The following is a 24,661-nucleotide window of genomic DNA, read 5'->3' as shown; positions in this document are numbered from 1 at the left end:
CGCCTTTTTTTTTTTTTTTTCATCAATAAGAGAGCCGCGTACGCCTAACCCGCGCACAGTGGTGACCGAAATAGAACAACGCATCGCGGTTCAAAACGCGTATAGCGTGACATCCCGTTCCTTCCCTGCCAGCGATCCCCCCTCCCCTTTCGTTTCTTACTATTCTTCGCTCTTTCTCCAAACTTCGCAGCGGCGGCCATCTTGGAGCGTGCCCAGATGCACCGAGACCCGTGCGAGGACTTCGACGCGTTCGCGTGCGGCAACTTCGTCCACCAGCACTCGGCGCCGGACGACCACTACTACACCAACGTACTCATCAGCATGCAGGACACCATCTTCGTCCGGCTCAAGAGTGCGTACGCGTACGCCGCCGCGGGGCGTTGTTTACGGCGGGGAAAGCGAACAGCACGCGATCGCCCACCCACGAGCCAAACCCAAGCGAGCGACCCGAAGAAAGCGCTCGGATAGTGCGAGGCCTTGCTCTCTGTACGCAGGGACAACGACGTTTGCAGGGTCGTTCAACTTGATCGGGAAGGCAGCGACTTCCTTCTGGCTTGCCGATTTGTTTTCTTTGTTTTCTTCGTTTTACGAGGCACTCGAGAACCTGGGAATTATCAGATGACGTCAGCTAGTAACTTCATTGTTTTCTGTGAAACTAGGGGTAAATAGGCAAGTGAGGAACATCGCTATTAAAAAAAAAAATAAGAAAAAAAATTGTTTTACTGCATACGTGAAGACAGGGCCGCTTTCAAGTCAACATAAACTCCCCCCTTGTCAAAGTTGTCTGTAGGACCAGCGCAGAATGTTCAACCGATATGTTCTTGATGCTCTTAAATTGCCGGTTAATCTATACTATGCTTCTTTTCTAATACGAATGTGTAGCAAATGATGATGATAATAATAGTAATAGTAATAATAATAATAATAATAATAATTACACATGACGTAATTTGCAAAGTATAAATCCACAAATACAACAGCATTCGCCATTGCTGACCACATTTAAGTCACTGTACACACACACACACACACACACACACACACACACACACACACACACACACACACACACACACACATATATATGCTCATTTCAGGTTTCATATTGTCTTATGTATGAGTGTATTATCTATGTATTAGTTAATTACGAAGTATTTATTACTGCCTTGTGTATTCGTTATGTATTAATCACCTGTAGCACCACAAATATTTGACACTGTAAAGCCATATGTTCTTGATAGTGCATAATTGCTTCTCCCTGCGATTATGTTCGGTGTTAGTTTAAATAAACACGTTGCTTTGTATATGGGAGCGAAGAGTATTGCGTGGCCATGCAGCACCGAATAAGAACACGCCTTCCCTGCCATCTCTACCATCGCTCTTGTTTTTCTCTTTCAGAGCTTCTCGAAGAGCCAACCAGTCTTAACCGGACTTCGGCCGTGAGCAAAGTGAAAGCGCTGTACAACTCATGCATGAACACCAGTAAGTAAACACAACGATATACGAATTAAGTGTCCCACGCCATTTTCTAGCATCGCTGCATGTCACCCACTTTCTGAACGTTGGCTCCAACCTGAGTCCCCCACGATGAATGAATCAACTGGCTTTAATTGTTGCCACTAGTTTCAGGAGTCTGCAGTCCAAGACTCCACGGCTACACTGTTCCAGGCACTTTTGAATGTAGTCCACGAGGTAGCGTTGGTCGTGCCAGGCCTTGCCGAAAATGGTTCAGTCTGGTGTAGCAGCGAATTGAAGCCTAGACACACCGGGGAGGGAGGGTGTTGGATAACTATAATATGTGGTGCTGGCCTGTGTAGCCTCTAGATGAAGGGCGCTCAGGGTGCGGCAGCCCGCCTGCTCTTCTCGCGTAACGAAAGCACTTGTATAGTATTATTGCGATAGCAATTATACCGACATCCAACGTGCGATCGGGACGTCACCGACGCCGTGCTGTTCTGCGTGAGACAGCGCCTGTGCAACCAGCGCGGTGGGTGCTGGAGGTCACGTGATCTGCTGTGGCCGCTGGGGCGAGCATTTAAGAGGAAGCTTTAGCTCGGGTGCTCCTATCTAAATACATGTAAAAGGAGAATTCGTTTTTCTCGGCAACCACGGCACCAAATTTGGCGAGGTTTGCGGCATTTAAAAGAAAACCTTAAAGACTAGTGATCATTGGTTTCGAATTTTCGGTTTAGGTTGTCAGTATTTTATTAAAAATTGACAAAACTCAAAAATTTTCAGAAAACAAGACTATCAAGTTTACAACTCTGTAACTCAGCAATGAAAAATGATATCTCAATTCCGTGAATTGCATCTAATAGCACATATAAAGCGGAGTAAATTTGTATGTTACACATAAATCCTAAAAAAATTGTAATACGGAAATACAGCATTTGCAGAACCCTTGTACACAACGTAACAAATTCACGTAAGACATAAATTGACATGAAATTTGTCCGCGTTGAATGGTCTAATGGATGCCATTTACATAACCGAGATATCTGTTCTTGAAGCAGAGATATTATTTTGTAAACTTTGAGCTTCTACTTCTTTCTTTCAAATTTTCAACGTTTTGAAAATTCTTTTAGTAAAATTCAGGTCCTAAATCGGCATTCCGCTCCAAGCAGTCGCTAGAATTTAGCTTTTGCTCTCAAATGCAACAAATTTCATTAGAATCCGTGCAGAGATTATCTCAGAAAAGCATTTTTGCGTTTTACACGTGTTTGAATAGGCCCCGTCGTAGTTGGGACCGAGCTAAAGCTTCATATTAAAGCCACAAGGCTAGTACCCTTACGCGTGCGGTCCTCCCGCGCGACGAGTGTTGGAGGCTACGTGATCTGCTTAGTTTCGGAGGCGCGGCTTAGTAAAATGGTAACGAGAGCGGTAGCACGGAACGTTCGCTTTGGGACAAGCACGCGCGCTCCCCGCTACATGTTGTCATCGCGCCAGCATTGTGGCCGCGAATACTCGCGGTCATATAGTGAACTCTGTTCATGCAGGTAGGTCTCTGGGTGCATGACACAACGCGTGTTTCTTTAGTAAAATAACTGGTTTAGGCTGTCCATAAAAGTGCGAGCTTTCGTGTAATGTTTTAATACCTTGCTATCGCTTTCAGTGCATGGCCCTTCTGGAAAAGCTGCGTCTTCTTTTTTTAGAAGCTACCGGTCTCAACAAAATTTTGCGACTGGCTTTAGTGTGTGTATGCGCGTGCATGGCCGTGTCTGCCAAGCCGTAAGCCGGTCAAACATTTTTGGTCTTTAAAGCTATAGTGCCTCGCCCGTCTCTCGCTGCGTCGCGACAGGAGGCACTCCTGCTACGTCTTGTCGCGCTCATTCCATCGTGCGCGCCCCGCAGGCAGCGTGGAGGAAGGGTCGGTGGCCAAGCTGAAGGAGCTCCTCCGGGACGACTACCTCGGCTCGTGGCCCACACTGGAGAGGGGCTCCCGCCACAAGCCCATGACGAGCACGTCGCTGGCGCTCGAGCGGCGGCTGGCGCTTTTGCGTGTGCACGGCGTCGAGCCATTCTTCCAGCTCCACGTGGGCCAGGACGAGCGAAACACCTCCATGCACGTCATACAGGTTCGCTTAAGCCCATACCAGAAGGCGTCTGCTACATTACTTCCAGAAGTCCTCCGGACGTGATGTACCCGCAACACAAGACCCGGGAGTATGGAGGGAGTACTGCGTCTACATGTACTTCTGCACCCTGAAGACCTTCCTAGACCCACCGCACGGGGCCCCCACTACGACTCACCACGGCGTGCCTCGTAGATATATAGCCCGTGTATTGTCTTGGAACGTTAACCACCACAATTTGGAGTTTAGTGCGTCTAGCGTTGTGGTTGCTTCTTGTTGAGGTGCTTCCATCGCAAGCTGAATGTCTGCCAACTGGACGAGCGGCCGACGCTGTCACTCAGCGAGCGTGTAGTAATGAATTCTATCGGGAGCACTTTGGCACCACAGTTCTTCTTTCGTGCAACCACATTCTCCGTCTACAGTGCCAGGCACAAACGCCATACCAAACTTTCTATTGGACAAACATCAATGCCTTGAACAGCTAGCTGTAAAGGTTCTCCTTACAAAAAAATCATTTTGGTTTGCCAATAGAATTTGCTTTTAATTATGTAGTACGTGTAAGCCCAAAACTATTTGTAGGCCCAAAACTGCGTGCAGGCTCAACACTACAAAATGTTCCGGTGACCTTTGCATAGCTTCGAGCGGTCTTGTGTAAACTATAGCAAACTATAAAGCAAGGATTTCCCTGAGGTGCGCTGCGCGATATTTAAAATGCATTAAACGAGCCTTACATGGTCCAACGAAAACGAGAACTGCAGGCGCCAGCGGTGGTGACAGGGTGCTCATTGACGCATCTTTCTTTCTTTCTTTCTTTCTTTCTTTCTTTCTTTCTTTCTTTCTTTCTTTCTTTCTTTCTTTCTTTTTGCACGGCGTATGGAGGACCCATTCAGAGCTATTAGAATTAACAACTGCCGCTATAAAACAACTTTTGCGCGTGAAAGGACCGGTTGTAAGCTGGAATAAAAAATATACCGCAATAACGCCACTGAATGAGTATTTTCCACATATCTGGGAGAAAAACAGCGCTAACCTCAGGACAGACACCGAAAACTCGCAGGTCACGTGTCGGTTTTCTCGTTCCGTGTCCCGATCTTCTAGCGCGCGTTCGCTGCTACGTATCCGCCGCAGACAGTATAGTGCTTTCTTTTTGCGAACTTTAAGTTTCTTCACTTTCAAAGCTCAACCTCCCTCGTTTTTCATTGATTTGTTTGTTTATCTTACCATAACGGCCTGCATGTACTATCGGGAAAATTTCCGACGTGAACAAGCCGAAAACAACCCGTACGCACTATTCTGTTACTAGATTCGGAACACAGGTCTAATTCGTGATCTGAAAGGTACAGTTGAAGCTATTCTATGCTTAGAAATTGGCTACAGAGCGAGTACAAATCAAACTCTGATAGAGCTACGGGGAACGGGCGTTCTTATCGGTTATTTTCTGATCGCGTTTCAATTATGCCAGTGAGTCATAAGAGGCACTTCGAGCACAAAACTGAGTGCCGTCATCTTGTTGAGCAGCAAGAAAAGAAATAATATAAAAAAGAGATATGTTCTGACGGTGGTCATCAGAACAAATAAAAAAAGAAGTGATTTGCAGTGCCATCCAGTGGGAGAGAAGGAGGGCACTGAACAGGTAGCTGCATATATGTATACTATAGGGGGACTCCTGCACTATGTACTATCTATCCTCATTCAAATGCTATCTGTCCTTTATTCATATTATTCCATACCCTCTGCTGACCGCCGTTCAGGTTTCAGATAGTTACGGTAGGTCAGCCGGAATTTCCTCACTTCCTCCATTTCACTATAAGTGTAATAAAGCAATCAATTGCTACTACTTGGACGAATACTGTTATTTCGCGTGCGGTAAAATTAGGTGGTGCTTCCACGCAGTTATGCCTTTCCCCTGACGACGTATTCTCCAACGGTCATTTTTCGGTGCTAATATCACTTTCGCGTGATATAGTACATGGTCCGTTGTACGATTCGAGTGGTTTCGCTACACCAGCCAATCGTCGCACACTGGAAGTGATATCTCCGAAAGTGACCGTCCGAGAATACGACCCCAGCTTTCACGATTGATCGATTTTGCGTCTCGATGCAACAATCTGACTATGAGTTACGCAGTACTGGGAGACTCCGGGTTAATTTTGGGCGTACTGGGCCAGAAGTAATATCTAATTAACGCTCGAAGCATGAGCGTTCTTGCACCCCGGCTCTATCAGTATATGCGGCGACCGCAGCTGGTAATCTCACGCTCACCGGCATGAGGCCTTAGCTATTCTTCTCAATTGCGGTGGCGCGCATCCCGTCATATATGTGTGATGTTTACTGATGTCTAGTATGTTAAGTCTAGAACGCGGGTTGCTGTTTCGTTGTATACTACTTCTGGCAATCGCATGCCTACTGCCGGAGCCAGTAGTCTGTAAGGCGCAACGCTCGGCGAAAAAAAAACTGAATTTCCCCCATGCTCTGGCACGTAGCCCGAAGATAAAATTTGCAGTCTGCAGCACTGTGTGCGACGGACGCAACGTTCCATCATCCATTTAAACACTGCGTGCCCGAAATGAGCAGAAATTACGATTTTACGTGGAACCTGCACCCCGTAAACTTTTAGGCGCCGACTGTACTTGCGTGGTTAAATCAGGCCCTCGAAGTCTGCGATGCTTCTCAGTCACAGTGGCTTGCAGCACAGAACGCGCGCACTCTGGTTCGTGACATTGTACGCACTCTGGTTGTTCTTACCCGTCAACAACGCATAATTCCTTGCCGCCTTGTTCGCAGATATTCAGCGGGTCCCCCGTGCTTCGAAGCGAGTACTACCTCAACGAGACCGACGACAAGTGTCGCGAGGCTCTCCGCCTCTACCGGGAAATCCTGGCGCAGTCGGCCAGGCTTCTCGGTGCCAAGGACCCGGAGAGAGATGTCGAAGAAGTCATCGACTTTGAAATACAGTTTGCCAACGTACGTGTCGAGACCTTCCGGTCACGGTTTGCGGCCAACCATCGATAAAACTTGAGAAAACGCGCCCAGTAAACCCATGGCCATTGTCTCCTAACAATACTCGTAATGTAAAAGTTCCTTTTTTTTTTTGAAGTGCACGCGCATATCAGCCTCGCAACGAGTTCCTGACAGGATTGAATTGGGGGCGCTGCATGCGCTAAAGAAATAATGTGCACGGAAGTTAGATGACAATTATGTTATGGGAACAATATAACGCGCAAAGGACGCGAAATTTAAATTTAGAGTGTTAATCTCTCAAATTGGATCTCGTTCCACGAAAGCACGGTGCAGACTGCACAGAAAGATTTAAAAAAAAATGCATTCATTACTGAGCAGTCTCCACAAGTAAAAATTCCGGATATTTCTCTGCCAGAAATGCGGCCCTAGCTGCTTTGCGAAGAGAAATGACATCTTGGTTGAAAGCAGACGTGCAAGTTATTGATCTCACTCAATATGAAAAACGCATTAGCAGCATTGATCGCGAGAAGCACGAGATAGTGTATTTTGTTGAACAACAGTGTTTCGTGTTATTCGGTTAAACTAAGGGAGAAAATGTGCTAGTTGTAGCCATGAGAAGCCAACTGGCAATGAAGCAAGGAAATGCGCTCATTGGGAAGACTAGTTTTCTTTATTGAAATATAGAATGATTTATTATTGACTGCTAAATTTAAATTTCCCATAGGCTTTGTATTTTAATAAAGAAAGAGAGAAAAGGAATTGGTAGAAAAGGTAACGGTCTCCCCGACGGGACCCGTACCCGCAACCTACGTTGGAAATTCGCATTGCACTCTGCGAAGTGAGCTAGGGCGCCGGCTGACCTTCTGGTCACTTGAGTATAGTCTGGGACGTTTGTAATAAATGTGCATTAACCCTTTTGCCGCGCTCTGATTGGCTATGATGTCTATTGCGCACAGGTATCCCACTCCAGCGAATTCGACGGATCGGGGTCCAGCGGAGCAGTATCCAATGGCAGCGCGGCCAATGACTCGTCCTCAAACTACGACTCGGGCATGATCAGCGTCACACTCGCAGAACTGCACGACATGGCGCCAGAGGTTGTAGTTTAACCTCCTCTATGAATGAATGAATGAACATAGGTGATGAATACAACTGAGCTACTTGGTGCGTTTTCAAAGGCCAAGGCCAGGGCAATATGGACAGCGGACGAGAAGAAACAGGAAGGACAGATCTCCAACTTCAAGTGGCGTTTACTGATCAGACTGTGCAATCTTTGGTACACTGACGGCGTCATCCAATGCGCAACAATTTTTGAAGAGACACGTTTTCTAAACAGACATCATGTAAGTTAGAGAACTCATATTCACTCTCAAACCTTCCTCGAGATATAGCTAATGTCATTACGACTGAGTGACGCCATCTTTAACAGGAAATTAGTTGTAAAGCGATTGGCTTCCCAGAGAAAGGTCTGAGAGTGAGCATGTGTCTTTTGATAGACGACATGTCTGTTTAAAGAACGTGTCTCTGCGACGACGGTTACGCATCGGATGACATTTTTCTTTAATTTTATGATACTTAAGAGATGATGTAGCATTCAGTTGGCGCCGGCTACTCCTTTTCACTTAGATATTTAAAAAGGAATAGTTAACTCTCTATGTGAAAAAAAGTATGCGGCTCCAACTAAAGGCGACATCTCCTAAGTACCATATAATAATTAATTTCGCATTGTGATATGGCTCTGTCCTGTTTGTTTCTTCTATTACGCTGTTTTATTGCGATTTCAATCATATATGGGCACACCAGGCGAACTTCCGCCGTCGGCGTCGGCGTCGCCGTGATATTCTGTATAAAGTCGAACTGCTATGACATCGCAGCCGCTCGTCGTATGCTGTAGGTGCGAGCGAAAGCTTGCGAGTGTGAGTCGGGAAGTACGGCGGCTTGATGCGGTGGTGTCTTCTTGCTCTCGCAAGGGAGGAGGGCGGTGAGGGTGCGCGCCGCCGTCTTCTCAGGCGCGCAAGGGACGGAGCGGGGAGAGGCGCATGCGCGCTGGGAGCCGAACGGCTTTGTTAAAGTGAAAGTACCGATGTTGTCCGCTACCTAACAGCTATCTTCAAAAAACAAACTAAAAACTGAGGTTAAGATAACATATCCAACTTCCATTGAAACTTCCGATGATTTCATTTTGGTTCTGTTATTGCCGTTACCAGGTAAAATTCGTTGTGCAGCTTACATTCTAGCAAACTGTTCTTAGATATTTACACAGTTCTTCAGCGGCAGTCCCGTGCATAATATTTCTGACGACTGATATTCAAGACTTTCTCCTTCATAGTAGCATAGCGTCGCTACTTCATCTGAGTTCAGGATCACGTATCCTTTCATATATCGGGGAACATTAACACTGCCAACTGTTTCTCCTTATCACTTCTTATTCCATCCCTCGCCTCGTCCTTCAAGCAGCCGCCGTTGAGTTCAACGTTCACTTAATCAACGTTTCTTTTAATCACAATGGACACTATGTTACCATTTTTCCTCTACCATGTGAAGGTGCCAAAAAGATTTGCATTCTTGCACCTAGATAAATAAATCAGCCGATTTCGACGTGAACGATGAATGCTGAACACGCCGCTCTTCAATCACTGGCATTCCTCTCAATTTATTTTCTTTTTTCGGATAACGATTGAAATTATGAGCCTGGATGAGTCTTCTATGTCATCATAATCTCTCATCACACATTCACGCCCCGTGTCCCCTCCCCCTGTGCAGAGCAGCAGGTGAGAGCGCGCTAGCTCAGATCGACCTCTCTGCCTTCCTTCAATTATATGAGCTCTCTCTCTATCTATCTCACTCTCTCTAGAGCTATCGTGTAAAATATAAAATTGCTATAAACGTTGAATTTCCGGCCAGAGTGTTATTTCTAATCCTTCCGTTGTTCGATGATCTCGCGTTGAACACACCTTTGTCGTTCGAGCTTCGACGCTATCACTTACAGCCAACAGATCCTCCCGGCCAAGGGATCTCCTTTATTATTATTTTTTCACGCCTTCACTTCCCTTCGTCCACCATCCGTTCGTGCCGCGACGAATGGGCGTTCCTGTCCAAACTCTGCCGCTATCGCTCAGAAAGTGCTCGCCAGCGACCGCGAACGTGACCCCTCGAGGCCCCGACTGAGTGGCCGCGCGCTGCGCGAGCTTCTCAGGTGCCGTGCACCTTCATCGTGCGGTTCCTTAAGTAGCACAAAGCGGACCTATAGTGGCTCGGAAACTCGGTCAGTTCCAGAAATATATATAAAAAAGAGAGAGAAAGTAATTGGAGGTCTGGTATAGGGCAGAGCCGTTTGCGGAAGCCAGGGCGATATCTTCAACTCAAATGACTCCCCCGAGGGCACGTATAACGATGGTCCATTCCTTCCAATCAGAAACTGGTTGCCTCTTCTGAAGAGTGAAAGCAAAAAAAAAGAAAGAATGAGGAATTGTTCGTGACAGCGAGAGCTACCGTTTCCAAACACGCAAACGGGAGGAAGTGAAAGTTTCTTTATATAAGTGGCGTCGAAAAAAGCAAACAAGAAGAAGGAAGCGTAACATTGTTTTCAAACGAGCTGGTGGAGGGGAACAAGGAGCAAAGCGCGAACAACCGAAGCTGGAAGAACACTGTTTACTCCTACCCTGGCTCAATAGTGCGAAGCGTGTAGCTCTTTAACTCAGTTCCCTCCTTCACCCTCGACAGCCACCACGCCACAGCTGATGCCGGAGGATTCCCCCCTCCCCCCGCCCCCCTGCGGTACCACCGCGCCGCGCGTCCCTTGGGAGAAGAGGATTGCGCGCTGAACAGAGAGAGAGAGAGAGAGAGAGAGAGAGAGAGATCGATTACAAGTGCCTCGGGAACGTCGAGATCGCGAAGCCCGAAGCCATTTCGGCTCGGCGCTAACGACCTGTCGCTTCGCTGGCCGCGTGGAGCTCACGAACGGTTTGTCGCACCGCGCGGGAGGAAGAGGGCTCCAATTAGTCGCCGACGCGTGAACTCACGGCCCTCTTTCGGGCGTGTGTGCGTGTGTATATATGTGTACGTGCGTGTGTGCATGTGCGTGCACGCAGATGTGTACCTGCATGTGTGCGTGTGTGTTCGCGTGCTAGCGCCGCCTGATTAGCCATAACATTGGCTCCAGGTCAACGCGACGCTACAACCTGCCTCGTATATGTCGTCCGTCTGACTGAGTGCGGATCTCTGGAGCACAAGGCTCAACCAGTCAGCTTTTCTTTCTTTCTTTCTTTCTTTCTTTCTTTCTTTCTTTCTTTCTTAGCACTGGCGAGGGAACTGCCCTGAGTACACGTGGCATGATAAATATTCTTGTCGACGTGCTCAGTAGGCGCACCGCCTGGAGGGTACGACCAAGCAGCACATCGGTGGTCCAAAAGTAGAACAAGGTCGAGCGTGGGGGGCCCGGGATGGGAATTCGGGACCACAGGACGCACTTAAGAAACAGGAATTCGGGGAGGTCACCGCACACAGGGTGGTAAAATGAAGCGGCTGCGCAACGGTAGTACGCCCTCGCCCGCGGAAATGATGCGGGAGAAACGTGGTTAAGAACCGACGCCATCAGTAACATTTTGAAGTGCGTCGACGGTGATTATTTGGTACGGCACGTCTCGATAGTGCAAGCTACAGCGCTCATGCGCGATATATATACACACAAAAACAGGAACACCGACTGACCCGTAAACACGGAGTGTACACAGGCTCTGCGCACCTCCCGTGTTTACGTGTGAAATGTCCCTGTGTGTGCGTGTCGTGCATCACGGCAACCACACTTACACCACCGAGACATTTCAGTCCAGGAGAGTGCGCTGGGAGGCTAGTTGGTAAGACATTTCCTTTTTTTTTTGTCCCTAGCGACTGCGTTCGTCTTGTCTCCTTCTACCTGGGTGTCTCGTCCCTAGCGCAGTTTAACTTTACAAAAAATATTGCAGTCCAATCTTACGATTTCTGCTAAGTAAACATTGCTTGACTACTGCTAAGCTTCAAGTTCTCAATTGTGCCCTAGATTGGATAATTAGAAAGGTAATTAATGATTTGTTTTTTAATCAGTCAATTGGACATTACGATTTCTCGTGCAAGCAATTGCGGTATCCGACCCAGGCGATATTTAAGATAAGCTGGACTAATAAAAAAAAAGAAATAAAAAGACACGTGGTAGTATGTCGCTGGTTTTTGCGCATTGTTGTAAAATTAAGTTGCTTTCTCTTAAGCGTGCAGCATTTTTTTGCGTACTTACAACCAGCATGTAGGGCAATCACAACTGCTTATTATAGAAACACTGTAAGCGTATTTTATGCGAGAGGAGAGGAAACCTCACTGAAGCCCCGCATTTCAAGTTGGCAATCTCTGCGTGATGATCAACACATCAAAATGAACTTCCGCGTCATTCTTCATGATTTTCTGAGAAAGTGCTGACGAACTTCTCACAAGACAGCGCCGATTGGGAGTGTCTTCAGAATGCCCTTCACGACTTCGCTACGCCTCTGAAAGTGTACGTCTCGAATGCTTCCCAATAATCGCGTGCTAGTCCATAATCCAAAGAACGTTTCTAATGCTTCCCAATAATCGCGTGCTAGTCCATAATCCGAAGAACGTTTCGAATGCTTCCCAATAATCGCGTGCTAGTCCATAATCCAAAGAACGTTTCGAATGATTCCCAATAATCGCTTGCTAGTCCATAATCCAAAGAACGTTTCAAATGCTTCCCAGTAATCGCGTGCTAGTCCATAATCCAAAGAACGTTTCGAATGCTTCCCAATAATCGCGTGCTAGTCCATAATCCAAAGAACGTTTCGAATGATTCCCAATAATCGCTTGCTAGTCCATAATCCAAAGAACGTTTCAAATGCTTCCCAATAATCGCGTGCTAGTCCATAATCCGAAGAACGTTTCGAATGCTTCCCAATAATCGCTTGCTAGTCCATAATCCAAAGAACGTTTCGAATGATTCCCAATAATCGCTTGCTAGTCCATAATCCAAAGAACGTTTTAATGCTTCCCAATAATCGCGTGCTAGTCCATAATCCGAAGAACGTTTCGAATGCTTCCCAATAATCGCGTGCTAGTCCATAATCCAAAGAACGTTTCGAATGATTCCCAATAATCGCTTGCTAGTCCATAATCCAAAGAACGTTTTAAATGCTTCCCAATAATCGCGTGCTAGTCCATAATCCAAAGAACGTTTCGAATGCTTCCCAATAATCGCGTGCTAGTCCATAATCCAAAGAACGTTTCGAATGCTTCCCAGTAATCGCGTGCTAGTCCATAATCCAAAGAACGTTTCGAATGCTTCCCAATAATCGCGTGCTAGTCCATAATCCAAACAACGTTTCGAATGCTTCCCAATAATCGCGTGCTAGTCCATAATCCAAAGAACGTTTCGAATGCTTCCCAATAATCGCGTGCTAGTCTATAATCCAAAGAACGTTTCGAATGCTTCCCAGTAATCGCGTGCTAGTCCATAATCCAAAGAACGTTTCGAATGCTTCCCAATAATCGCGTGCTAGTCCATAATCCAAAGAACGTTTCGAATGCTTCCCAATAATCGCGTGCTAGTCCATAATCCAAAGAACGTTTCGAATGCTTCCCAATAATCGCGTGCTAGTCCATAATCCAAAGAACGTTTCGAATGCTTCCCAGTAATCGCGTGCTAGTCTATAATCCAAAGAACGTTTCGAATGTTTCCCAATAATCGCGTGCTAGTCCATAATCCAAAGAACATGTAGAGTTTTCAGCAACATACGAGGCAGCACACCGAAATTGTTTTTGAGTAACGGTTGCCTGTGATACGTGGATTTGAATCTAACTTGTTATTAGGTATCAACTGACTTTCCCGTTGAACATTTGAACTACTTTTGAACATGTGAATATCTGAACCAATCTTGCGGGGGGCAAGTGGGCTCGGTCACATATCGTTCAAGGGCGTACGTAGGTGACAAGGAACGACACTGACAAGGAAAGCAAACGCAGTTTCACCCAAGTCACCAAGCCGTGACAGTGAAATCTGTCACCGTGCCACTCTTTCAGTCTTTTCATGCTTGATCGAAGCTTTCACTGCTGTGGTTCCTGTCTTCCAGTTCGCCTCTGATGCCTGGAAATAATACTTGCATGGTACAACTAGCAATAAGTATGCGCCATATTGCTTGTCGTACACTGCAAACAAGGCAAGTGGCACGCACACAGGAAGATGGACGTTTGAAGTGATCAGTGTATGCGGTACTTATTATACAGGGCAATCTTATGTGTAATCGCAGATTCATCATATTTTAGTCACACCGTACCTTTTTTTTGTAAGCACCGACTATCAACACATTGAATATATATTAAGAAAAAGTGTGCACTTGTTATTCATAAGCAAGTGAACACTGAACCACATAAAGTTTTATCGTCATCGTCGTCATCATCATCATCATCATCATCATCATCATCATCATCATCATCATCATTGTTAATATTATTATTTTATTATTATTATTATTATTATTATTATTATTATTATTATTATTATTATTATTATTATTATTATTATTATTATTATTACTTGGGGGCTGGAGAAGACAGCTGTGACTTGCGGCATCAAAATTATCTCGAAAAGAAAATACGTACTAATTGTGGCCCACAGAAAGTGACCTACCAGATTTCGGACTTCCTTAACCATAATCCAGTAGGTACAACTATGATTGTTGAAAACATGTCCATTTACACTTTCAGAAAGAATATCGCCGTGTATAAGCTGTCCTTCTCAGGTTGAGCGTTATAGTATAAGCCGTTTCGTGGTAACGTGAAGACTTTTTTTCTTTAACATATAAATTTGAATGCGCGCATTTCACTGTACGAACAGTATTGCTTCCATGTTTTGCTATGTTGTGTTTATTTGAATGTGAGCTTTTATGTGAAATACATGTTTGAATCTGTGAAACGCATTTATGTAACTTGCACCTTGTTGCACAGTGTATGACGTATGTCTTTTTTCTATTCTCTATTTTATTTTCCTTTGCTGGAAATACTGTATCACGTGGAGAGAGGCTTTCTGGCGCTTTGTTAGACACTTGTTTGCCTTTACGTCAACCCCCCCTGACAATTGTGTGTTTCTCGTCAAAATAAACTTGTAGGGTATTGTAAGCATTGGTCGAACAAGGGGTGTGGCAAGAGCTGTTTTGATAGGAGGACTTGACTAAGGAGGTTCTCTTTGTCAAAACGTTGGCTCTAGACGGACGTCCGTTATTTGAGAAGCGTGTATTACTGGCACACGGGTAACTTACGCAGTCTTCCCCGAGGCCCGCATGCCGCAGCAATGGCTCTAAGCACCCGGGCTATACACACCTGGGCTATAAGCGCCTTAGTCGGGCGCAAACCAGATCCAGAAATCAGATCCGGGTACCCTCAAGATCCAAGAGCGTCCCGAAGCTCAACGGAATGTTTTAACTTAACACACCTTCCAGTATAAGCGACGTAGGCCGCGCCGCGTAATATAGGAATTTGATATGCAACCCTTTCTTCGCTGCTCCGAAACACTTGGGGCATAAGGTCCGGCAAGCGTCCGAGACGCAGCAGCTGTAGCGTTATATAATTAGGGGTGCACCGGGGTGTGTCCTGTAAGCGGCGGTCTCGTGCCAGAGGGTGCAAACAGGAGCGCTAAGCACGCGGCGGCGCGGTACACAGAGGGGGGGCAGCCCCTCACGGTGGCGCGCTAGCCTTCGTCGCGACACTTTAACAGGCGCGCTGACAGGCTATAAATAAGCCCCGGGCCGCGCTAGCGAAGCGCACTGGCTGCACCGTCCTCTGAGTTATGCCCTTCTCCGCGTTCTCTACTCTTTTGTTGTTTCTTTCTTCCCAACGCTTTTCATTTCATTTCTATCCCTTATCTGTGGTTCATATTGTGCGGAGAAAAATTAATGCGTGGACGGTGACGTTAAATCTATGAGGATCAGTCTGATTAAATCCTCGAATCTCTTCCAAGGAGTTGCGGTAAACTTGAAAAGAAAAAAAAAAGGGGGGGGGGGGTGGTAGATAATGCGCAAGACGAGGCACAAAAGATATGAAAAATAAAAAGAAGGAAAAGGCCTCAATAAGCGGCTGCATGCTGCTCGCACTGCTTTAAATATCTGCAGGCAAGCGTGAATAAAACGCGGAGAGTGCAAAGAAAAAAGAAATAAAGACGAGGTAAATTGCGTATTTCTCTCCGCATATTCGCCCGTATGTTTTTACATTGCCTTTATTTGTTCGCAGCCGCCAGGTTTCGGGACAGCGGCACGTTTAACGATCACCTGTACGCCAAGATGACATGTCACATCGAAATTTTGGTGCAATTATATGCTTAATATGACACTCTTATTCTCCTAGTTTCATTCTAGCCTTCTTTCTTGTATACGCGGAGCCTTGTGCATACCCCGTCTCTAATGATACCATGTCGCACAGGCACTTTCGATCGCGATCGAGCCCGACCCGGATTGACCTCGATTCTGATAGAATTCTGCTACACGGGCTCTTTCAATCACGACTTTGATCGGTCCAGATCCAGTGAGTCGCTTTTCGTGCATCAATCGCGATCGCAGGCTGGTGTCTGCTTTGCGATTTTACTGCACATTAGGAAAGTTTGTCACCTGCTTTGGAGCCACTTAACGACACATGGGACGCTGGAGCTCACTCGACTCGATCCCAATTTTCGGACAGTTTAGCAGCGATCATCGTCAATAGTGATGCGAAAATTCGATCCCGATCGGACTCCATCGCGATCGAAAGTGCCTGTGTGGCATCGGTACAGATATCTTACGTATGTCATATGTGGCATGCAGATGCTACGCCAAAAAGCCACGCACGTATAACATGAAAGGTTGAGTTTCAGCATATTGAGCAGTGGTCAGCATTTTCAGCCTCTAAAGAAATGCTGTTCTTGAAAGCAAGCGAGGCGTTCTTTTACTAAAGTCCGTTACTTCAAGCGCTAAGCATCTGGGAAATCGTAGGAGAAAGATAAGAGGGGAAAGAAGGAAGGAGAGAGAATAGTTGCTAGTTGCACGCTTTCCGCACTCTATAAAAAGCAGCAGCTGGCCGTCATCGATTGTCGTTTAGGCTGCTGTTACACTTTTTTTTTTCAAGTTCGCCAGGATGAGGCCATTTTGCTGTCATCTGGCCGCACATCCAACTATACCGCTTGATCGGTGATCGTGTGCGAAGGCATTTTAGGCGGGTCTTAGGCACAGGCGAACCAAAATGAGGACAATTAATCACTACTCGCCTCGCACCATCTCGGGTGGGTTTCGGCGCGCTGTTCTCCCAGACAGGCGTGCCATGAAGGGACCTAGGCTCGCCGAGTCGCTCGTCGAGCTACTGAGAGAAATTTGACAAATTGACCCGGAAGTGACATTATATACAGTGTTCACGTGCGATGGCGTTAATGGCGTAAGGGCTATCGATAACGCGTCGCTTCATTGGCAACAAATTGGGCTAAAAGACGCCGCTCCTTTAGTGTAATTGTGCAAGAAAGCGATCGACCGAGGACGGGACCCCGACGGCCGTACGTATATTCCGGACTGATGAGTTTGGGGCGAAGTATAGCTTCCAGCGCGAAGCGTAACTGAAACGCCGGGTATTCTACAAACGAGTCGAGAACTATGGGTCGTCAAAATAATGCTGACGGAAAGTGCGCCATTGATTTGATCTGACTCGATCGATGGTACGGGCAACAGTTTGTCGTGCAATTTTGGTCCCTAGCTTTTCCAGCACGAGTGGTTGACTAGAAAAATGAATGAAATAGATGCAATAAGAAAACACGCGCACACACACGTGCGGGGAACGATTAACATTTAGACCGATGTAGCGGACAGGAGAAGTAATAATAAATCATGGGGCTTTACGTGCCGAAATCACGGTATCATCATGAGGGAGGCCGTAATGGGGAACTCCGAATTAATATTGACTACCCGGAGTTCTTTAACGTGCACCCCATGCCCGCCGCACGGGCGCTTTTTGCGTTTCGTTCCCTATCAATGTGCGTCCTCCACGGCCTGGATTCGATCCCGCGCCTTCGGGCTTCTCAGCGCGACGGCAAAGCTGCTACGCCACCACGTCGGGTAGGAAACAATTGGTACAATGTATACTACATCAATGTAAAGGCAAAAAACAAGCAGTTGAGTATTAAAGAACATACAAAAGAAATGAAAGAATCACAAATATGAGGAACCATAAATATAAGGAAATTATAGAGCAAATTTATATGAGTAAAAAAGACAAGCAAATAAGAGCCGTATATAGAAAGCAAGAAAACATACATAGGAATCAATGATCTGACAATGTGCCACTGTTCATTAACAAACCTGTTAAAGCTTTCAAAGCTGTAGTTTTCGTTCGCGAATTATTTCACGGTGAAAGCACTTTTCCTGCAGTAAAAGGAACGGTCATCAGGACCGTTCAACGTGGATCTCAAGGCCGTCCTTGCTGATGAATGAAATAAGCAATTTATAAAAAATGTTCAATGCTCTCCATATGTGACCGCGTTTGCAACAACGCACTGTTGCACGAGGTATCCGCCATTCTATCCTTCCCATTAACTTTCACTGCCTCACCCAATCAATATTCTCTGAAGGGGACACACGAGTGACCTACTGTCTTTAAATTTGCTTTGCACTATTTTATTCTGTATCTTTTTGTACGCCTGATTGCTTGCTTCTAGGACTGCCGTATATCTTAAATTAAGAAAAGAAAGACAAATACGTTCCCTGCTGTGGTTCTCGTGGTTCTCGCTGTGGACCACCTTCACCGTTTGGCAATTATGAGCTTAACAGTTACCTTCAGCGAGTTTTACGTGTCCTTGTACTAGATAGATACTATAGAGGTGCTAATAAATAAGAAGTTTACTAGTTACAAGAGCAAAAACGCTTTTGGACACAAAACGCATTTAACAGGATGTGCACGGACGTATCTGCAACGACGTATTTGTCGCTGGAAAATACTCTTCGCTGTGCTCGTGCTCAATTTTCTCAAGGGTCGGCAGCATTTAATCATATTTTTTATGAGAAGGCAAGCGTTTTCTGGCATAAGCTCTACGTATTCTCGAGTGGCGAGTACACGAGGCTTAATTATCGCACAATGGAAGTTTCTTTACTGAGAAAAACACTCTTGCTTCTTCTAGAAAAGGTTCACTATCACTGTCAACAGGATAACCATGAAAAAAAAGAAACTTGCACCATATTCAATTGTGTCTCAACAGAAAGTATATTGAAGACAACATAACTCATTAAAAACGCAACAGAATATATAACATAATGTTATAACGAGTTTTATAATTGTATATCAGAGGCTCTATACGCACTTCACTCCAGCATGCGTATGCACTCGACCTTATGTTTTGAGATCATCACGCATCGTGCAAGAAAACATACTCCAACCATATCGCACTTTTCGAGTTCAGTTTTGCAGCTTTTCCTTTTTTTTTTTTTTTTGCTTTCAGACTTAAAATTCCTGTTCCCTTGTCACGCATTATGCGTACAAATGTTCCGCCCGAAACGATGAGCAGCGTCTCACGTAAGCCGTGCCCCGCGGCGTTGTCATTTTTTTTTTTTTTGCCTGCAGTTGAATTGGACCCATCTCTTGCGAATAGTCATGGACTACGCGGGACTGCAACAGACCGACGAGTCCAGCATCAACCTGACCATCGAGAACGACAGCAACTACATGCGCCGGCTCTTTGACCTGCTCAACAAGACCAGTCCCCGGTGAGATTTCTCACAGTCTCAAAGAAAGAGCGTAAGAACAGAGTGTTCGCTTCCTCCGGGTGTGAAGCCCACGCTTTGGCGTAGTCGCTACTATAGGTTCGCTTTATTTCTCGTTTATGCTATCATGTACGTATGTAGGTACCGCATACAGATTTTAACTTGGGTCTTCTTCCTGGATATTCATGAGTACTCATTTTGATATATTTACCAATAAGGCTAACTTCAAATGAATTGAAATGGAAGGCGTGAGTTTGGCTACCACCAGCGACAGTTTTTCTATTCGCCCACTTTCCTTTTCCTTACTTTTTCCATTACATTTCAATAAAAAAAAAAGACAGTTATTTCCCTGTGCTTTCCCTGGCTTCGTTGTTCGTGGACTTCGAATTGGCCGTAACTGTGCTCTAGGCCACACGTATATGGCCACACTTATCCGCCTACACGTTTTGTCTCTCTGGAAAGACCTTCCTATCGTCGCCATGTGGTCGTCGTCTTCATCGTATTGTCATTCCCTCGTCGTCGTACCATCGTCTCCATTCCATCGCCATCATTGCGCCATCGTCAGAAAGTCGCGGTCATTCTGTCGTCGTCATTTTGTCGTACAGTGATTCCGGTGTCGTCAAGCAGTTGTCGTCACGTCGTAGTCGATTACAACGAAGACGCCAAATAAAACAACGGACGAAGGAAGGCGACACGGAACAACCACGTAGGCGCACCTACAGCTGTCTCCTTCCTTCGTCCGTTGTTTTATTTGGCGCCTTCGTTGTAATCATGTATGACAAACTCGCCCACCAGCACGTGCTCAATGTCGTAGTCGTCATTCCATCGTAGTCGTTCCAGCGTTGTCATTTTGCCACAGTTATTCCAATGTCGTCACTGCTTCGTCGCGGTACAGTCGTCGCGATTCCTTCGTACTCGTGATTGTAGGCACGATTCGCAGTCACGCGCGGGAGGCGCACGATCGGGTGCCACGGGTTCATGTTGAGCGAAGCGGTTTCTAGTGAAAATATGGCCAACTCGCTCTGGATCTCGGGATCGGTCGCTAAACAAGAACCGCGTTCTTCGCAAACACCAATGTAAGCTTCACTTAAACCCATTCCCACAGCGCTTGGTATCCGCATATTTTTTTTACTAGTATTAATGTTCGTTCTTTTTGTTCCAGTTTTATGACGTTTACATTAGATCTTAAATGTCCTTTCTAGCTATCTCTACCTACTTCCCGTTGTTGTTGTTGTTTTTTTGTGCACGGCTTGTGTTTATGCGATGTATCTATTCGCGAGAGTATACCTCTGCCAGTGTATCACTTCGGGACCACTTTCTTGTACGTTGTGCTGCACGCATTCACAAAACTTTGCATTTACGCGAAATAAGCTCGTATCGAAGCTCATCCCCGTGCGGCGCGCCGCGCAGGACGCTGGCCAACTACCTGTCGTGGCGGTTCGTGATGGCGTACATGCCGTACCTGGACGTGCACTTCCGGCGGCTGTACCTGGACTTCCGGCGGCGAGTGCCGCGCCCCCACGAGGAGCGCACCTACCTCTCGCGCTGGAAGGAGTGCGTGCGCCTGCTCAGCGACAGCTTCAGCATGCCCCTGGCGGCGCTGTTCGTGCGGCAGGACTTCGCCTCGTCGGCCACCGACAACCAGGTGCGACGTCGACCGGTCGCGGCCGTCACGCGTGCGCGAGCCTTCTTTCCACCGGCCAACCGGTCCGGCCGCCATAGTTTGGATTTCGCTGTCGACATCTACGGCGACATAAGGCTATATGAAGGAAAACAAAACCTGTCACAAAACACAAAAGACAAGAAGAAAGGTTCACACCACAACTACTGCTGGTGTGAACTACATCTATATATCTATATATGTACGGCGACATAAGGCTATATCTTTGCCGAAGGTTGATGCGCAGATGAGAGAGAGAGAGAGAGAGAGAGAGAGAGATGAAAGACAGGAAAGACAGGGAGGATATAACGAGACGCATGTCTGGTTTGCTACGCTGCACTGGGGGAAGGGGTATGGGAACAGAGAGAGAGGGAGGGGGGGCACAATTTCGCGCAGATTTGAAGGTTCGCACCGAGTCTACACACGGTTACCAACACCATTCGACTTGAGGTATTTCAACAACGCTTTCGTGGCTTTCTGTGCCATCGACGCGTACGGCCATGGTCCAAGGGTCTTCATTAATGCGCAGGTGGATTTGTTAAATACGAAGCTCCAGACATTATGCAGCTTTTTTGTTTAACTTAATGTTTACCGGGTGCATTTTAAACACTCTCTGCGCAGGTAGGATTGCTGATTGACGAGATCAAGAATGCCTACGTGGAAACCTTTCCGAGGCAGAGTTTCCTCGATGAAAAGACTAAGGAACTCTGTCGTGAGAAGGTGAGTGCTTTTGCGATAGCGTGATTTTTTTTCTCGATACGATAGCATTACGCAGGACAGTTTTACCGGTCTTAGGTGGTGTCGAAATCTACGATCCAGCGTCGACTTTCTTAGGATGACAGAACCAGACCTTGAAGAAGGCTATGACTTTCGCTGGCTGCATACGCCAGAAGCGGTTCAGAAGCCGCAAGGTGCCATATACCCTACGTTTTAGACACTTTAAAGTCAAAATTTCGGCGCGCCGTTCTCGGAGACAGCGTAATGAAAAAGCTCGGTGGTACGTTCCTTTTTACCAGTGTGCGATATGTCCTAGCAAGAGTTACAGTAAATGTTACTGTAAGTTAAGTGTCTTAAGTTACAGTAAGAGTTAAAGTAAATGTGGCGTTTAGGCCACGCGCTTTGCGCGTCAAACTGCAGTGGTTGTGCCTGTTGTGTTGTCCGTGGACAACTGCCATTAGTCAGTGGTGCGCAATAACCACTGTGATAGAGAGGTGTAAATGATTCATCATAAGTTGTCAGAATGAGCGTATCCTAAGGAGGACGTGAGGAGTAGTTATCGGTATGCTGTCAGCAGATAATGGTAGTAAGGTGTTGTTAGGTAGCTAGGATCAGTTAATTACATGGTCGTAATAGTTCACAGATGACCACGGGAAGGGGAGCAAGTACATGTGGATTTGATGGACAGTCATGGAATGGTAGGACGTCATAATGCTGTCGCGTTAGAGTCGCTCTTTATGTCTACGAGCAGAGCACGCTGTGGACGTGAATGCAACAGATATTATTATTATTATTATTATTATTATTATTATTATTATTATTATTATTATTATTATTATTATTATTATTATTATTATTATTATTATTATTATTATTATTATTATTATTATTATTATTATTCACGCGAACAAACTTTTCAGTTCAGCAATCTCATCATGTTTTTTGTGCCCAGGTAGCCGCTATGGGACAAAAAGTGGGCTTCCCGAAGTTCATCTTGGATCCAGTTGAACTGGACAAAGAATACCATGACGTGAGCATCGTTTTGGTTTGCTTTCATTTTGTTTTTAATGAAGAGAAGTTGGAAGGTAGGTCTCGTTTGCCTTAAATATCTTGCTTCGTTAAAAGTGTGCAGTCTCGTTTGTGTCAAAGCAACAGATGCACTGAAATCCGTCGTTATCAATACTCAACAGAAACGCCATAATTCGCGGCAAAGCAGCCTTATAGGAGGTGCGTTACGATGACAAACCAAGGACTACGGCAAAACTGTTTCGTTCCATAGACATGGTGTCTGGGTCAATTTTACGCTGAAAGGTGAATTTGCGAGAGAAGTTTTCTTTTCTCTCGCCAGTTCCATGCTCCAAAAGCTTTCCCCGAGAGGCAACGGCATGAAGGGTCACTGTCGGGCCAATGCTTTTCCCGTGTAGCGTCATTGTGGCCCAAAACTGGGTTATATACACACCGGCTCTCCTTCTTGCGCTGCTATGGCGTTTACGCTCGACTGTACGTTTCTCTTCAGTTGAGTGACAGTTTGCGCCCCATCGCACGAAAGTGCATGATGGTAATTCTCTTTTTCTTTTTTTTCCTTTCACAGCTTGAAATAGACGACGATCACTTTCTCGTGAACATTCTCAAGGTACGACGCTTTGAGTTTGCCAGAGATTTCTCCAAGATTACGAAGCCTGTCGATAAGGAAAAGTAAGTTGCTGGTCGTTCTCTTAGTCTCACTGTGTCATTAAATGAGAGAGAGAGAGAGAGAGAGAGAAATGGGAAGACAGGAAAAGCAGGGAGGTTAACCAGATGCACGTCCGTTTTGCTACCCTGCAATGGGGGAAGGGGTATGGGGATGAAGAGAGAGGTTTCCGCGATTCAATACGGCCGCGTGTCTAAGGATTTCGTGCCTTCGCATATTTACGCTGCAAATATACAGCGATTTTTATTTTTCCAGTTCGAACAGATCTTTATGAAAGAATTATGTGGGAGATAGCGCTGTTCCGCCTTCGCAGGTCAATTTCTGAAAGTGGCGGGAATTAGCCTCACGATAAATCACAATGTCTAGGTGGCCAATAACATTTTGGGCGCACGTTGAAGTTGCGGAATGGAAGCTGTGCAGCAGAGAAGTCACATCCTAAAGCTAGCACAACTTTCGAGATATCCGCCCTAAAGCTGCGCTACGACATACATTGGTATTCCAAATAACAGTTTCCTGAAAGTATATACCTCTAGAAATTGGGGATAATATCAATTGCGAAACCAGTGCATATTAAGGAGGTTTTCAACAGTACGGATATCTCTTAAGTGGTGACATCTTAGGATTTCTACTAAGAAGACGTGACCTCACTATTTCTCGGCTGCTGTATCCTGAAGGGAATACTTTATAAAATTAATTGGTAAATGTATATTTAGCTAGCCACCCGGACATTGCAATTTCTTATGCAGGTAGTTTGCGCCTCTTCTAGTCCACATGAACAGGCGGAACAGCGCTATCTTTCGCAGGCGAATTAAAAAGAAAATGTTTGAACAATATAAGATGGCATACAAAATTTAGAGCTCATAACTAGCTTGATGACTTGTGTTGGAGGTAATCCTCACTACGACTATATATTCCCTGGCACTTTTCTTGTTCACTATTACAGGGAGTGGGCGACAAATCCCCTGATCGTAAACGCGTTCTATGACATCCGAGGCAACTACGCTAGTGAGTATACAGACATCTTTTGTTACCTCATTCTATTTAGAGAGACGTCACAGTAGAACAGGACTGCGACCGATGCCTATATCGCTGCAATTAGCAAAGCAGAAACGATTAAACTAATGGTAACTAGTATTTGGGATGCACACATCCAATGATTTTCTTCCGCTGCTTTTTGGGTGAAAATTTCACGTCACATAAGTACGGTAACTTCGAGTGTGCAAAAAAGAGTACCTCTGCACGCTGTAATTCGGTCTTTTTCTTCGAGTAAAGGAATATTTGTGGCCAATGCACTCGTTTCGATCAATGAATCTTTCATGTT

General features: G+C 45.8%; 1 protein-coding gene across 1 annotated transcript in view; it reads left to right on the top strand.

Annotated features, from left to right (window-relative positions):
* The window catches only part of LOC126518555 (neprilysin-1-like), an 86,718-nt gene that overhangs the window by 45,697 nt on the left and 16,360 nt on the right, over window positions 1-24,661 (top strand). The window contains exons 4-14 of the mRNA XM_050168336.3: window positions 191-352; window positions 1,399-1,482; window positions 3,352-3,575; window positions 6,357-6,536; window positions 7,490-7,630; window positions 19,134-19,276; window positions 20,684-20,918; window positions 21,555-21,653; window positions 22,603-22,680; window positions 23,242-23,345; window positions 24,284-24,345. Of these exons, the coding sequence (XP_050024293.2) occupies window positions 191-352; window positions 1,399-1,482; window positions 3,352-3,575; window positions 6,357-6,536; window positions 7,490-7,630; window positions 19,134-19,276; window positions 20,684-20,918; window positions 21,555-21,653; window positions 22,603-22,680; window positions 23,242-23,345; window positions 24,284-24,345 (1,512 nt within the window). The remainder of the gene's footprint in view (window positions 1-190; window positions 353-1,398; window positions 1,483-3,351; window positions 3,576-6,356; window positions 6,537-7,489; window positions 7,631-19,133; window positions 19,277-20,683; window positions 20,919-21,554; window positions 21,654-22,602; window positions 22,681-23,241; window positions 23,346-24,283; window positions 24,346-24,661) is intronic.

The sequence above is a fragment of the Dermacentor andersoni genome, chromosome 3, assembly GCF_023375885.2.
Source record: "Dermacentor andersoni chromosome 3, qqDerAnde1_hic_scaffold, whole genome shotgun sequence".
Classification (NCBI taxonomy): domain Eukaryota; kingdom Metazoa; phylum Arthropoda; class Arachnida; order Ixodida; family Ixodidae; genus Dermacentor; species Dermacentor andersoni.
Note: the sequence above shows the minus strand (reverse complement) of the source record. Positions and strands in the feature narration are given on the sequence as shown.